Below are 16,744 nucleotides of genomic sequence, written 5' to 3' on the forward strand. Positions count from 1 at the left end.
ATCAGAGACTCTTCAGTTACATTCAGTCTCACCCACTGCATGCATAATTGCCAGAGACACTTCCATAGGGATAGTTCTGATATCAGCCCGAGGATCCAAAAACCTCACTCAGTCCCCCGTTACTAGCAGAATAACCCCCAAATCTCCAGTATGTCATTCAGGCCATGATTTGTCCCCTACCTGTATGCACAACTTGTTTCCCACCACTTAACATTTTCCATGTATTTTACACTTACATTAATTGAAACAATCTTTTTTTTTTTGAGAAGTTACTTAAACTTTCCAAGTCTTATTTTTAACTCTGAATATAGGAGACAGAAGCAGCACCCAGCTCAGAGATTTGCTCAAGACTTAAAATGAGCTCATACATGTAAAATCATTTAGCACAGTTGCTGACATGTAACACTAACACAGCATTAGTTATTCATATCTTTCCTTAAAACGTCTAACATAGAGCCTTACCATGAGTGACTGACAACTGTTTTTGAATTGCTGAATTCGAAATACAATGGCTAGAAGAGATCTTTTTTAAATAATCCATTCCAAGTCTGTTCTTCTTCTAATCCAACCCTTCCTAGACTGACAATTGCTAGTCAAGGGAACATGAGATCCGAATTAAATTCATAGCCAAATTCTTAAAGCAGTAAAGATGAGAGGAGTGCCATTTTTTGGAAAGTGGTGTCTTAAAAGATAAATGGGAAGATCCCTTTTGATCATGGCTCGCCCCGAGATGGCTGGTGGGGAGGTGGACTGTCAGTTCCCCAGGGACAACAATGGATTGTGACCAGCTCACCTGCAGATCTAAATCCCACAGCCCAGTACGTGGCCGCCCCACACCTTCAGGTGGCAGCTGGCTGGTCACCTCCCAACACTTAGCCTGGAGACGTGTGCAGTGCGCAGGTCTCAGGCCCACTGCTGAGGTCCTAAGATCTACCTGGCTTTGTCCCGCCCTACCCCAAGCCTCTTGCTCAGCTTTTCCAGACATGGTGGCAGTCTTCTAACAAGTCCCTTTCTTGGGCTAATTTGAGTAAGTGCCAGTGTTCTGCCTGACTCAAGGGCTCGCAAAGAAGGAAGTCTGGGAAGGGGTTAAAAAAAAAAAAGGCATTTTTACCTCCTTGTACATTTTCACATGGAAGGATGATTCCTCATAGGGTTGAGTTCCTGTGACCCACTGTAATGCTCCCAATGTTTATTTTGATTAAGCCCCACTCCCACCTATCCTGATTCCATGTACAGGCCAACAATTACAAACCCAGTTTGTGTTGGGATTCAGAGGTACAAAGAGCAAGGAAAGAGACCAGGAGACAGGGCCGGTGGGGGAGTGGGTTCCTTGGCCACTAAAAGAGAGCGGCAACTGGGCTGAAGCCTTGAACCTCAGAGGAGAGCATGGCCCCAGGAAACGGCCAGGGTGCAAGGCCACAGGGAAAGGCTATTTCATGTGTACCTGACAAAGGGTTCACTGTCACCAGGAAATGCAGCTTTCTTAGCAAAAAATGATGGCAAGGATATTTTCAAAACTCTCAAATGATTTTTAAAAAAGCGTTAAACCTCAAGCATTTTTTCAATAAAATCTATACTGAAATAACAGGAATGACTTACATCTAATTACCTATCCAAATATGTTCCTTTAATCAAAAACAAAGCTTTCATGAAGAAGTGGAAAACCTGAACAAATAAGGGGAATCATTTTATTCCAGCACAGCATAATAGACAGGGACATGAGCAGACACAGGGACAGTTTTCCTTTCTACCCTCACCAACAACCTGTGCTGCATTTCTAGAGGATACAAAGGTGAAGGGACAGGCTCATTACCGCAGGAAGTTTACAATGATAAGAGGAGGCATATGTGTGTACTTAAAACCCATCCGGTAAACCTCTACATTCCAGACTATGGTTCCTAAGGTTCTGATGGTTACAAACAACTCTGAGACCAGCGAGGGGGAGCCATTTTGCAAAGGCACCAGTCTGCACTTATAACACTTGCCTCACACAGCTAGTGAGTGATTCAGGTCATTTGACCTCCCAGGAATGAAGCTCAGCGCTCCAAGGGTACAAGAAAAGTATTCACCGAGATCTCTGGACAGATCCCTGGCAAATGTGAAGCAGCTATTGTGAACTGTAAAGCAGTGTTCCCAGTGCCCTGGGAGACGTGTAGACAAAGCAACGAAAACCCAGGGGAGAACGCCATGACTACGAAATTCTCTCCGTTTACCAGGCACAATTTATGTATTTCCCTGTCTCTTGCAGGAGAATAATTCTCTTAGTGAAGCAAGGATTGAATTAGCACCAGAGAGATTCACACTTGGCATTCCTGATGAAACCTGTCCCCTTTCTATTGTCTAAGAACTGTTATTAAAATCTCTGAAAATGCTAATGAGCTTTCATGCTGCGATCAGCAACTCTGATGCTGAGAGTGCATAAAGAAAGTGCCTAGACACTGCTCGTTAGTGACGTCCTCCTCAGTAAAGCATAAATGCATGACAGCGTCTGGGCTCTTTCAAGAGAGCTTCCATACTCACTAAGTGGCTCAAAAAGATGCGATTGTGTGCAGGGGCGGGGAGAAGAGGGGGACATATTTCCTGGCAAGGTCCTGATTGGTCAAGGAGAGAAGGTGATAAAAAGACTGTGGAGCTATTGCTGAGCATGTCCTCAGACTTCTGCACAGCTGCCCCACCCACCCGCTCCTCTGGCAGCAGCTCCATATTTCTGAGTAAGCAAGGAAGGGAAGGGCACAAGAACCCGATGCTACTAAGAACTAAAAAAAAAAAAAAAAAAAAAAAAAAAACGTCTTGAAAGAGCAGAAAATGCTATAAAGTGTTTTCAACAGCTAGCATCATTTAAAAAGGCATTCATGGCTAACTGAGTACATTTGATAAAAGGTAACAGTGTCCACTTTTAGCCAGGAAGTGAAAAGTTAAAAGTGTCCTATGTTAAATTTCTTTGATAAGTGGATTTTTACAATGTCTACAAAATAAAATTTAAAGAGAAATGTTAAGTACAGACACTAAAAATGTGTGGCATTTTGTTCAGAAATAGGCAATTCCTTCAAGAAGTAACAAAAATGGCTATATCAATGCATTATAGTATATTGCTGGTGACTTCTGAAGACAATGCTGGATACTAGTTAGATTTTCCATGAAAGGAACAACTTGAATAGAATCTGGGAGATACTCTCAGGTAGTGAGTTGACTTTCCTGAATGCATCTTTGAAAATACAACTATGATTCAATTTTTAAGTGGCCTACTGCAGGGTCAAACAGATTTTCTGTAAAGGGCTGGAGAGGAATGTTTTAGCCTTTGTGGGTCATATGGTCCCTGTCACAACTACTCAAATCTGCTGTTGTAACACGAAAGCAGCCACAGACCATATATAAACAAATGAGCATGGTTGTGTTCCAATAAAACTTTATTTAGAAAAACAGGCACCGGGCCAAATCGGGTCAGAGGCAAACCCCAGGTCTATAGGAACTTTGATGGGAAAGCTTTTCCTCCAACATAATTCTTATACTTTTAAACTCAGGAACAGAAAAATCCTCACATGATTGTTGTTGCTATAAAGCAGTTCTCTGTCCTTGGTTGTACATTAGGAAAGGTTGTACATACTGAAAAGATTTGAAAAATTCTATTGCCAGGTTGGGTGTAGGGCCCAGGACTCAGTATTTTTAAAGCTGTATAGAAGATCTAATGTATAGCCAAGGGTAAGAACCTCTATGGAGGAAGTTTCTGGCAGCAACTGTGATTAACTGTTCAGCTACCTTAATTCAAGTTTGCTCTGTCATTCATCCAATAATCTTAGCATTGCAAGTCAATTATAGCCAAAGAACAAATTTATCTTTATAAGAAAAGGGAAGACAACACTCATTACAATTTACTGAATACCTACTCTATGACACATCCTAAAATGCATACTTTATATCTTATGAATTAAATATTATCATCTCCATTGATTTGTGGGGGGAAAAAATAAACAAGAACTCAGAGAGGTTGCATAACTTGCACAAATGCCACAGCAAATGTGGAGTCAAAATTTAAACCAAGGTCTGACTCCAGAGAGCCCAGGAGCTATTGGGCTAGTCTCACACTCTCCCCTTTCTAAGGCCAGGAAGAGGGAAGTCTTTCAAGGCTCTGAAATTAACTAAGGGATGCTACCCAATACCAGACTCACTGATCCACCATGGTGTATTTAGAGCCTGCTTTCAGATCACAGAACTATAGTCACACTCCCGTAATTTAGTCATATAATATACAAATTAATAAACAAATTCACAGCCTTTCCTCATATAAAGAGAGCTTAAAGCTTAAATTTTTCTTTTAAAAGACCTCTGAAATACACTGAAGATTTTTTTTTAAATCAGTACACTAGATAGTCACTGTAGCTAAATTTGCTTCCATTATCATTTTTGTGGTTAAAAATTATACATATATATACACATATATATGCATAAAGCTACATATATATGTATACATATGTACATATGTGTGCATACATACATATGTATACATATATATCTCAGAAACATCAATTCCACTCATAAGAAGGAAAGTATAAATCACAACAAATGCTGAATTAGACAGGCATTTAAAAACAGAAAGCTTTATCACTTTTATATTAGATTTGTGATCATTTACTCTGGAATACTTCAGTATTAATAGTGAGATGTGAACAATGAATCCGCACCTAAGGGTTGGTAGCACACAAAGTGGTCTTATCTGTAGCCATACCTTAGACTTGGTTTCATTCGGCAAAATTTGGCCCTTGAGACTCATGATTGGTTAATGGTGGTGAACAGTGATAACCAGAAGCCACTCCGTGTGCATGTACAAGGTTTAAGATAGCAGCCAGCTCAGCAGTCTATGCACGGGGCCGTGTGCAACCTGCTGACTTGTGCCTTTCTGTTCCCCTGAGTATTGCTGCCACCCCAGTTGAGTACGTGACCTGGCAAAGCCAACACAGCATTTCAGCACATCCCTACGAGTAAGCCTTTCAAGCAAAGTGTTGGCTTATTGGATTTTGAGCAACAAATAAGTGGTATGGCCATGTCTACCTCCTAAAAATATCTACATGCTTTCACTGTGAGGTAATCAATGATTTTTAGGACACCAGGGTGGCGGGAAAGGTGCTTGTCTCTTCAGTTCCAACTATGGCGGCTACCAGTGTGTTACCGGCACAGGCCGGTTCACTACGATAAGCTAGCTCGTAAGTCCCAAGTGCATCCAATTATTTCTAACACAATACAAAGAAGAATTTCTTGATACTACCACTTTCATGAATAAGGGGGCACTGAAGATGAATGTCTGTAGGTTATATTCAAATAAGGTTTCTACAACTGATCCTATTTATACACTGATTTGCTTAGCAAACTCCCTCCATCCCCACAAAGGTGTGCTTCAGCCCCTTGAGTCACTTACCCACCAAATGCACCTCTTTACTGAGCAGCTACAACGTGCAAAAAGCACTGTCCTCAGCATCTAAGACTCATTAAGATGATTTAGTTTGTTAGGACACTGAAGTCTTCAAAACTGCTTAGTCCCTTTGTTGTTTGTTTATGTCAATAAAATTAATCACATTCAAAGATGAAGCCACCACCGACCATTTCTGGGGTAATAAAAAGGATATAAAAGTAGTCAGTCTCTTAGTACTGAAGATTATTAACTAGTTTTAAATACCAAAGAAAAGCCAAAGCTCCAGGGAAAAGCAAAAAACGTCTAAGGTCAGCAGCTACTGTGGATTTACATTTCACAGCTTCGAAAAGAAGTTTTGAAGTTCAGAAGGTCAAAGAGCTACATTTTAGCTCTGCCAATCAGTATGAGATACTACCAGCCCTTTCATCACACTTCACAAATCTGGAAAATCTTTCAGCACTAGCAGACCCAGGAGACATCATCAGATAAAATATCAGCACATCAGACAGTTTATAATCTCAAGATGTTGGATAATGTTCCAAACGTACTTTTTTGTTTCTTCTTTCAACCAACAAGTATGCTCCTGGAAGACAGCCTCTGGGCGTACACTTCTGCATCAAAATGTGAGACATTTTATCCCTCAGTGCCCACAGATGTGGCCCTGACTCTGAAACTTTAAGTTACTACAGCCTTGAAAGTCTTAAATTGGGACATGGATGATGAATTAAATCTCAGGGAAATGCTTTCTTCATCCATCTGGCAGCTGATGACACATTTAGGACTCTTTCTTGCCTATCTGTCCCAAAGAAAAGCTGTGCTTTAAGCACAGTAAATATTCCCATAGGGAAAGTTATCAGCTAGATCGAAGGGACTCGGAGGAGATTGGGCAGAAGAAACAGGAGATCATGGGCTGAGGTCAAAGAGGAAATAGAGGGTCAGGAAGACGGGGATTAAGAGTAGAAAACGTCAGTGGAGGTGGGATTCTAGGATTTGAAGGGGGGAGAAAAGAATGGGCAGGGAGTGATGGGTCTGGAGAACAAAAGGACTGGGAAGAACAAAGCAATAAAAATTGATGGGGAGACAGAGTTTTATCACCCTCAAAAAGGACATTGTACAGAAAGCCATTGAGGGAGCAGGGGCAGCCTAAGAAAGAAACTTTGAGTGGCTGAGAAAGAGATGAAAGCAGAGAGAAGGGGTGGGGTCACCAGCCTCCAAAATGGTTCCCAGGAGCCTCACCTCCTGATTTTCACACTTTTATATAGTCTCTTCCCATGTTGAACTGGGCTGATTCATGTGACTACTATGCTATTAAGGAAATGATGGTGTCTGACCTCCAAACTTCAAAACACCACACAATCTTGTGTCTGTCTCCACATGGAGGAGGCCGCGGAGCATGGAGGGAGCTCTGGGCTTCATTCTTCCTTTAAGGCTTGCTTCCTTGTAACTGCACACTAGGGGGAACCATCTCTGCCTTGATCCTCTGGCCTACGTGGGCCAAAGACTGGTGTCGGTTCCCCTTCATTTAACTGGGACAGATTGAAACATCCACAGAAAATTTTAATAACGAAGTAGGACAAAAGAAAAACAAACAAGAGTCCTGAAGAGCTATGCACCCTCCTGACACAATGCCTCCTCCCCAGGTGACTACCACCATGAGTGGTCTCGCCCTTTAGGAAAGCCAGATTCCCTAAATCCATACAAAAGTGAAGCCCCGTTGTAATACTTAGGGACTAGGTTCTGGGGAAAAGGCCCGATGGGGAGCTGCCAGGTGGCCCTAGCATCTCATTTCATGACTTCTTGGTCTGTCTGTGCTGTCTCTAATCACCTGATTACCAGGCTGGCCTAGCTTTCTCTCTGTGTCCAGAGGGCAATGGTTACAAGCAGGCGTGCACTGTGTCACCATACTATCACAGTGTGGTTTCCATCACAGGCTGGCCGTGTAACATTGTCTCATATCCATGGACCCACGCATTTGCTGGGCCTGGAATACACTGTTTTCAACCTATGCCAATCTTGACAACCCGCGGCTTCATCGCTAGCTTCCAAAGAAAACCAACAACCCTAATCTACTGTGAACTTGGTCATTTTACTAAAGCTTTATGGAGTCGGACAGAAGTACTGGGCACACAGTACAGAACATTTCACCCTAGATACCTATTAGCAATGTCTTCCCCTAAGTCTCCCAGGAAGCGCTCTCAACAGGAGTTCTCAATCTTTCCAGCCCCCTTCATCCAGGCTCTCCCTCACTCCAGGATTGCCTTCTCCCTTTTCCCAACACTCCCTTCCTTGTTCCTTTCCTAATCTCTCAACCTGTTTTTTATTCAGAGCATTTGTGCAAATCTAAAGCCAGATACTCAGCAAGCAAACCACCCAGCACTCACCCTCCAGAAAGACTGACACAGCGTAGCTTTTCCGTAACAATCACACAAGTTTCAGAGTCTGAAAGGGTCAGAGATCCCAACTGGCCATTGGGACCTTGGGTAAGTCACTTCATATCTCTGAATCGCAGTTTCTTCCTCTACAAAATGAAGACTAAACTAAAAGATCTGAGACCACTTCCCAGTTTTCACATTCAATGGTTTTAAGTAACTGTCTAGCAAAACGAAAACATTATAACTGAAGTATAGCTCACCCTCAAGTTTTCCTAACGTCTCTCAGATTTAGGTTTAAAGAACCTTAACTACTTGGTCACCACCGTATTTCTTACACTCCCATCCTGCAAAAATTATTCACAATGTGAAGAATGCTCTACTTCCTCTCCTGGCTTTGGTCCCGCCCCTCAGTAAACGCCATCTTTTATGAACGCATTTGCATGGAGCAGAGCAGAGTGGTCTTCCTCATAAGGGCTTTATTGAGAAAACGCTGAGTGCTTTTTGCGAGAGGAGGGCTGCTTTTGTACTCCTCCTCATTTTTCCAATGAGCAAACAAAAATGCCACCGACACTCTGTGGTCAGACATTAAACACCATAACATCACTCTATTTTCCTTTTCAGTTCTTTCAGTGTTCCCACCAAAACACCAAAACACAGAAATTGGCACAAGGTGGGGGCAGGGTTATGACAGAATATCATATTCTGCTTACCTTTCTTTGACTTAACTTGGCTTAATTTTCTGCTAAGTGAAAAAAATTAAAATAAAAAATCTTCCCAAAGCTGTGTCCTGGCAGCTTGAGAGACGTGGGTGTCAACTCCTGGCTTGGCTTGCTGGTATTTGTCAATTCTATGATTCTCTGGAAAAAGATTATCTATCCCCAAAGCCATTAAGCTTCTAACTAGTATAAATAGTGGTAAAAAGTTCCTGCATCCATTGTCAGACATTCCCTCTGAATTGATCTTAATAAGCTATTTTAAATGAAGGGGAAGGAAAAAGCATAGCACTAACACATGGCAATTATCTGTAATTCTCCATTGGTAATGTCACTGGAGAGAGAAAATAACACAAATGTGGACAGATGCCGACTAGAGCTTTACAATGACATCAAAATTAGGGTCTTTAGTACAGTAAGTGACGTGACTGAGTTGCAGTAGTTCAAAAGCAGGTTTTCATCCCAACAACAATATATACCACAGATTGTTGGGAACTGTAATGAGATTAAATTTCCACCAGGCATGATCCATGGGAATAGGCAGGGGGAGAGATGTTTTACACTGTGTCCTAAAAGCTTACCAGTGTGGCAGGGACTTGTTTAGCTGCTAATACTTAATGTCAAGTTTAGTGATTCTACACCAGCTTTAAAGTGGGAAGAAGAGAAATAGACTCCCCAGCCTCCTCAGTAGGTTTTCTGGCATCTTAAAAGAACTATAATTCTAGCATTTTTAGAAGTAATTTAAAAATCAAGCATCCTTATTTTACAGATGAGAAAAACAAAACCCAGAGGGGATCTCACAGCTGTTAGCAAAGCCCAGAGGCCTCGGTTATGGTGAGGAATGGGGTGAAGGGTCCTGGAAAGATCCCTGCTCTTCATTTTACTGACAGTCTCATTTCATTTCATCTCAGTTATCAACATTTCCCTTTATCTCTTCTGGCATCAGTAAGGAATCCTTGAGCATTTACTATGGGCCCTAGAACTCAGTGTGCTAAATGCTGGGGTTTCTGTAATGATTAACACACACCTAGGATAATGAGAACAATTACTCCAATGTCTCAGCAACAATACAAATTATCACGCTTTTAAAATTTTATGAATCTTCACTCCAGAAATGGGAGTGACCTTATGAGATTTGCACACGTGTGGGAAGGAGTGTGCATACACTCTCAGCATTAAGCAGCGGCTACGGACCTCGTGGCAACAACAAAAAGGGACAATCTTGGGTTTGGAATGGAAGATGGACTAGGAAGAAAGATGGCAGCCCAGGTTACCAATGAATAGCAAAGAGGAAAATGACCAAGACCCAGGGTAAGCAGGGACTAAAGTAACTGCCCTTCAGCCACGTGCAGCCCTGGGCCAAGGGTCAAGGATCCCAGCCCTGCCTGCCCAGAGCAGTGGCCAGGAGGAGAAATCCCAATGACCTTTGCAGTGGCTCCCTGAAAAGTGCCTGACGGGTTTGCCCTAGGTTAACAATTACCAGCAACTAGGAGCCACTTGCTTTCACTTTAACAAATGATGAACCAACTTGAACTAGAAAAGAAGTGAATCAACTTGCATTATTTTTACTTTAGTTCTCTTGAAAGTCACTCAAATTAAAAACAGTGCACCTCCCATCTATTCTGGGGAAAATAAGTTGGGAAAGGAAAGCTGGAAACACTTAGTTTATTAGTGAATTTTAATTTATATAACTTTTTTGGAATTGACAATTAAGAATTCCATTAAAATCCTATTATGAACTGACCTAAGCCAATTTAGCACTTCAGAAAACCCCTGGTTCTTATAAATGTAAGAACCTTCCAGCACTCAGAGGTAGGTGAGAGCTACGTACTCCAAATCCCACACTTACTACCAGCCTCAGTCCAAATCCTGCCAATGTACATGAGCAAGGAGGCACAAAAAACAGACAATCTGTCCTTTTGGGGGGTTATTTCTCTTTTTTGATCTCAGGTACTTAGAGGGGAACCACGCAAGTTCACTCTGTGGTAGACACAATAGTCTCAGGGCAGGACAAGCAAATTTTCGATTCAGGTGGAGGATAGAACCCTTTGATAAGTGGGGGTGAGGGGAGGCGCGGACTCAAGGCTCTGAAGGGGTCAGGATGCCATGCTTGCCAGGTTCTCGAGGTTCTCATTCCTCATTCACTCAAAAGTGGTGGGGCTCTTACTATTCATTTTGCTAATGAAAAATATTTCAAAATCCTTTAGGTCAAGAAAACCACTCAGATGATATCTGAAATGTTTAGGCCACCCATTTTGGAGAATGTATTCCTAATGAAGGTATTTCCATGGTCAACCAAACATGCCAAGAGAAAGTTAATGTACACCTACATACATGGATGGCATTGTTTCTACTTCAGTATTCTTAGAGCTCGTTACCTAAAGACAATCTGCTTGTTTCTACAGAAGAAAACTGTCCATCTTTCACCCTAATCATTTACTGCTATTTCACCAGGTGCATTTTCTCTTATAAATTTAAATTGTTGAGAGCTAAAGCAAATCAAGTTTCTTGAAATTTTGCAAATTTAGTTTTGCTCATCGTTCTTCTCCCTATTAGGTCAAATGCCTATTAAACCAACTGCTAATCATGTTAAGTTACTGTTTATATTTTCAGGACATCACATTCAAAACCTAAGATTTATTTCTAGGTTAAACACCAAAATGAACATATTGTTCTTGTGTTACTAGTTGTGTATGTAAGTGTTATACTAGTATTCCACTCTATTTTAGGTTTTCACAAAGTCAAATCCTGTCGGCAATATTAAAGCCATAATTCAAAATGAGATTTTTTTAAAGAACAATCAGAGTTTTCCAAGGCTTTGTCATTGCAAATCACTTTGCTAATAACAGGAAAACTACTACTGATAGTATTTTACTTCATTATATTCAATCCTGACCACCACCTTATATTCCCATTTTAGAAATGGGAACACTTCAGCTCAGAAGAGTTCATTGAATTGGCCAAAATGACAAGATGAAACAGGATACAGGATTCAAAGCCAGGTCTTCCATTTTTTATTTGTTACTATACCCAAGCCCCTGAACAAATTAAACTACTGAAGTATACAGCTCAAAACAACAAAATCACACAACCATGCCACGTATGCTATTTCATACCTTTAATCCTCTGAAGCTTCCTGGGCTAGATGGAGAGGAACTGGAGGATTTCGTAGATTTAGGAGTAGAAAGCTGGCTGCTGGGAGTTCCGTTAACTGACCAGGAGACAACAAAGGAGACAGAGATCATTAAAACACAAAACAACCCGATTGTGTCAAAACACTACGCACATGCACAACATAGTTCCAATGAAGCTTCGACTCATTTCAAGCTCAAAGCAGATGGCAAATCAGCAAAAAGAAAAAATAATGTATATTATTATATTCAAGACAAGGTATCAGACAAATAAGGAGTGAAACGGGGATTATTTTTCAATAACAGCTTTCCAGCAGTGACAGAAACAAAGATAGAAAACATTATGGAACTAGGGATGTGAAGAAGAACTTGTCCATAAATCCTGCCTATCAGTAAGGGTAGAAAAATGAATGGCTATTATATTTGTAATGCTTTACTACGGAGACTGTCCCATAACCTCCAATATTCACTACCTTGGTATATACCAACCTGAATAACCAAGACATTCTGTGGTTCTCCCAAATCAATTCCAACATAAGCCAAGTAAATTTCTGAAGGACATTCTTAATGGAATGGGAAAATTCATGGTTATTTTCCTTGTAATGTCTATTTGTTTGTTTGGAGGCCATAAAAGACACTCTTCAACTTTATTTTTACCTAGACTAGTTATTTCTAATTCCTCCCATTGTCTTTACAGCTAATTTCCCCCCTTATTTAGCAATCTTGATGGTTTTTTTGAATACACCCTCCTACAAACTTCCATACACTTCTTAGGTTGAAGGGTTAATTTTAGAGACTACGCTAGAAGAGTGTGGCCACTGCTATTTTGAGGGGACAGTTAATCTGCACTCTATACTACAGAATGCCCTTCAAATATTTCAGTATGACTCCTGCTTATTTCTAATTGTATCACTCGGATCCACTTCTGCTTTATTTCACAAAGCTGGTAGTTAACATCTAGTATTGGTGTGATTTTTTTTCTCTTCTAAGAAGTATTAGTAATCCCTTTCATCATGAATCCTCAATGCTTTTGCCCAAAGTAGATGAAAACTGCCATTCATCTCTATAGAAAGAAAAGCAAAGTCCATTTCCTTTTTTTCTAAATATGAGAGAACAGACAACTATTATTTTAAATGATGCTAATAAGTATCAAAAGCAAAATACAGAGATAAGGTCCTAAATAGATGATTGAAAAAAGTAAGCACCACTCTTTGCGTGGAGGCAGAAGTTCTGGGTCAAATATTTTGTGATTAGATGTGTCATTTGCAAAGAGGGGTATCTGGGTCTATGACATCACGTTTATAGTATCACTCATTTAAAAAGTCAGCAAAGATGAAAATGTTTTCTAGTTATTTTTAAATTATGAAACTTCAATTTTTCTAATTCAAAACTACTCATTCAAAAATAATTAACAGCAGTTTAGATTTTCCTAAGAAATGTATGTGGGTATATAGAGTGCATGTCCAACACCAATAACTATCCAATTATTTCAAAACTTTTCAGAGTATTCAACAGCCCTGATTACTTCTCAGTTAAGTTAAATTTCAATTAACGTCGTCTCTTTGAAAACTTCTCGTTAAAGAGAACTGGTGGTAGGAAGTCACATAAAATAGAGATTATGATGGGCAATGAACTAGTAAACGAGGTGAGCTGAGACCTGTTTTATTTCATTTCACACAGCAACCTGCAGAAGTCACCAGTTACTACTCAGTGCTTTAGCTTTCACTAATATTCAGACACCACACTGATACCAAAGGCTTCTTGGACTAGTGAGAGAAAAGGGACTAGAGGAGAATAATTCCTGCAAATGGTAATCTCTGTAGCAGACCAATTTCCCTAACAACACACCCCCTGTATACATAGTTCCTTAAGGAAACTCACTGCCAGGATTTTAACTGCTGTCAGTAACTGTATGCCCATATTTGCCCCCAAATAACTCTGATCCTAAAAAGATATTAAGTCACCTGTCGCCCTCTAAATTTCTGACAGCATTTGGAAGATTCTAAAAAACACTCTCTAATTAGTCCTTGGTACCACTTATCAGCACATTTCTCCAGCATCTTTGAGAGGGTAGGTGAGACCTGGGCAGTGCTACATTGTACCTTCTCCCGACACACACTGCTGCCACCACCTGGAAGGTGTGCAATGACCAGCCAGCATCTTTCCAATGTTCCCACTCCTTCACTCCACCCCTGACATTCTCTCCCCAAATAAGGCTTTTATCTATCCCTCCTCCCTTCAACTATAAAGTAAGATAAACTTGGGGACTTTTTTGTTTGTTAGTTTGTTTGCTCTCAGTACTTTTTTTTTTTTTTTATCTTCGTGATGAAAGACTCACAAGCTAGAAACCTAAAGTGAGAAGACAAATTATAGCTATTTCCCCACTGATATTATCCAGATTAATCTCTGTGTGCTTATTACACACTATTTTGCTATTCCAATAAATTAGAGTTCTGTTGAGGAATTTAGTCAACCAGAAGCTTTCACCTACGGGAGCATTTCTGTCTCAAGATTGAAAAAGTACAACATCATGTTTACCAAGTTACTAGCTCTGTTTCAAATTCCAATTAGTCCCATGGAATTTTTTAAATGGTAGCAGGTAAACCATAGCTAAAGCAGTCTGTAAAAGCAAGTTATACTTCTGGGTACTGCAGCTTTTAATAATACAGAACTCTTTCCTTCCTGGTGGTGGGAGAGAACACAATCAGACTAAGTATGGTAACTTTCTCCAGAATCACAGTGAGGTCCCAGCAATTGACTCAGGTTTCAGCCTTCCATAACTGCAGCAGGGGCTGACTACGTATTTGAGTTAATCTCTTACAAGAAGCTGTCTGCTCTCTGAAAGGTGATCTAAACATCTCACAGCTTTCACTTCTGAGTTTAAGATCTACTCCATTAACCCAAATTCAAATATGGTCTCAGTAAAAATTGTGGGGTACTAGAATACGAAGATTTTCTTTTTTTCTTTTTTAAATTTTTTATTGGGGAATCTTGGGGAACAGTATGTTTCTCCAGGGCAAAATCAGCTCCAAGTCGTTGTCCTTCAATCTAGTTGTGGAGGGCGCAGCTCACTGGCCCATGTGGGAATCAAACCGGCAAACCTGTTGTTCAGAGCTCGCACTCTAACCAACAGAGCCACCCGGCCGCCCAGAAGATTTTCTTGAATCATTTTCTAAGCATTCCAAATTCAAGTTAAAAACATGTATACTCGTACACTTATTAGACTGTGTTATGAAGCAGTTGGTCTGGAAGACAAATGTGGCTATGAAACCTGTTTTGAGTTCAGTATGTTCATTTCTGTCTTACGACCTCCGGGAGACAAAATTGGAATCATCTTAATACCTGATTCTTGAACCACTCTCCCCACTTTTATTTAGTTATTTTACTACATGGTAAGTATCTGTAAACCTATCACTACAACAAAAGCTATGAATCTGACAAAAATCTACAACTTCCCTATGGTAAGCTCAGTTCAGTGTGTTTATGCAAATTTCGTATTATATTAGCTTTCCCAGTGTTTGAGAATCTTTACAGGAAGCACAGTATGATTTGAAAGAAGCTTAACAGCAGAGAAATGCTTTCAGTTAAAAATATTCATATCAGCAATATGTTCAGAAAGAGAAAGTATCGGGCCTATTCATCCCAGGATAGGGAAGAAGGTGAGAACAAAAGAGTATCATGGCTTCTATGGTCATTTTCATACTACCAACGTTAGCCTTTCGCAATAATAGAACATTTTCCAAGATTCACTAGACAACAAATCCCTTGAGGCAATGTGCCTCCTCCATCCCTCAGGGGTGTGACGACATACAGGTGTGCGATCGCCGGACAATGCCTGGTTCTCTAATACATAAGGGAGGCTGAAGCATTTCGTACTGCACAGATGTACACTGGTACCAGCCCGATACAGTCATGAAAATGGAGCAAAGGAAACAGAAATGTGGCAAAACACAAAAACAAAAACCCAGCAGAGCAACAAAGCCATTATCACCATGGCTCACCTGGGGATTTGGCTGTCGAGTAGGCACTGGAATAGGGACCAGCCCTCTTTACTGTCCACAGTATATACAGAGGAGGGGGAGACAGTAAGGAGAGTGATTATTCAGCAGGTCTAGCGTGTCTACAGAAAGAAGGGCTCAACAGCCCGACCTAAACAAGGTAGGGTAGGTGCTGCAAGGGAAAGCTGTGCAAAGTAGAAGGACCCCCAAACACAAGGCTTTTTTACACAGTCTGATGCTTGAGAGTCTTTTCTCCTATCACATGTCCTATATTTCCCACATGTAAAATGATGGTTTTTCACAATCCTTTCCTTCAGGGGAAATGATATCAGCAAAATTATTTATAACTATACTAGAAACGAACATTGTAAAATCAATAATATCAAGACATTTGTGGATGTTTTCAATTTTTTAAATGCCCAAACAGTCAAAATTATGACAAATTTATAGGCCTTGGACTTGAAAGAAATTTAATTACAGGTCAGTTTGACTCTTAAGTACTTCTTTCCAACAATAATCATTGTTACTATCCAATTGTTTGATGGAGGAAAGGTCTGTGGAAACCTATCAAGTAAATATATTGTTGCACTAGGTGTGGATGTGTATGTTTTAAACCATAAGAAAATATCTACAACCATATAACACCAAATTTAAGTGGTCAAATTGTGAAATACTTCCATGTAAATATCAGGAGAAGAATCTAGATAATAAGATTGTTCTTGAGAAAATGTGTCAGAACAAAACTAACGAGCTTCTTAGGCAACTTATTACAACTTTGAGAAACAGACTTAAATTTCTGGTTTAATAAATCATGTCATCTATATGTTGTTCTAGAACCTGGCTGCATAGTAGCATGAGAAAACCACCAGTTCACAATAATTAAAGAAAATTGCAGGAGAACGCTATGTGACCATCCATTCCGTTTCCATTGCCTACCTGAAGCTGGTGATTTGCTGCGTCGAGAGGGCCCAGGGCTTTTGGATCCCGAGTACTTAGCTGAGGAGCGAGAATACGATGACTTCAAGACACGGCATTCTAGAAAGGAAGACAGTGAGTTTAGCGGACCTGGTTTAATACTCACCGAGGGAGGACTGCATGGGAGAGCAGCTTACTACCTAGAGCCATT

General features: G+C 40.5%; 1 protein-coding gene across 8 annotated transcripts in view; it reads right to left on the reverse strand.

The window, feature by feature from the left end:
- DCLK2 (doublecortin like kinase 2) overlaps positions 1–16,744 on the reverse strand; it is a 134,622-nt gene that overhangs the window by 32,914 nt on the left and 84,964 nt on the right. For 4 of the 8 annotated variants that reach the window (XR_002136642.3, XM_019722939.3, XM_074338451.2 and 1 more), the window contains 3 exons: positions 16,555–16,653; positions 15,622–15,672; positions 11,606–11,700 (listed from right to left, as the gene is read on the reverse strand). Coding sequence is in view for 6 of the 8 variants with exons in the window: in XM_019722939.3 (XP_019578498.2) it covers positions 11,606–11,700; positions 15,622–15,672; positions 16,555–16,653 (245 nt within the window). In the remaining 2 variants the exon portion in view is untranslated. The remainder of the gene's footprint in view (positions 1–11,605; positions 11,701–15,621; positions 15,673–16,554; positions 16,654–16,744) is intronic. The other 4 variants (XR_012498191.2, XM_074338453.2, XM_019722954.3 and 1 more) reach the window with 1 other exon arrangement.

This window comes from Rhinolophus sinicus, chromosome 15 (assembly GCF_057876585.1).
Source record: "Rhinolophus sinicus isolate RSI-liver-muscle chromosome 15, RSI-T2T, whole genome shotgun sequence".
Taxonomy (NCBI): domain Eukaryota; kingdom Metazoa; phylum Chordata; class Mammalia; order Chiroptera; family Rhinolophidae; genus Rhinolophus; species Rhinolophus sinicus.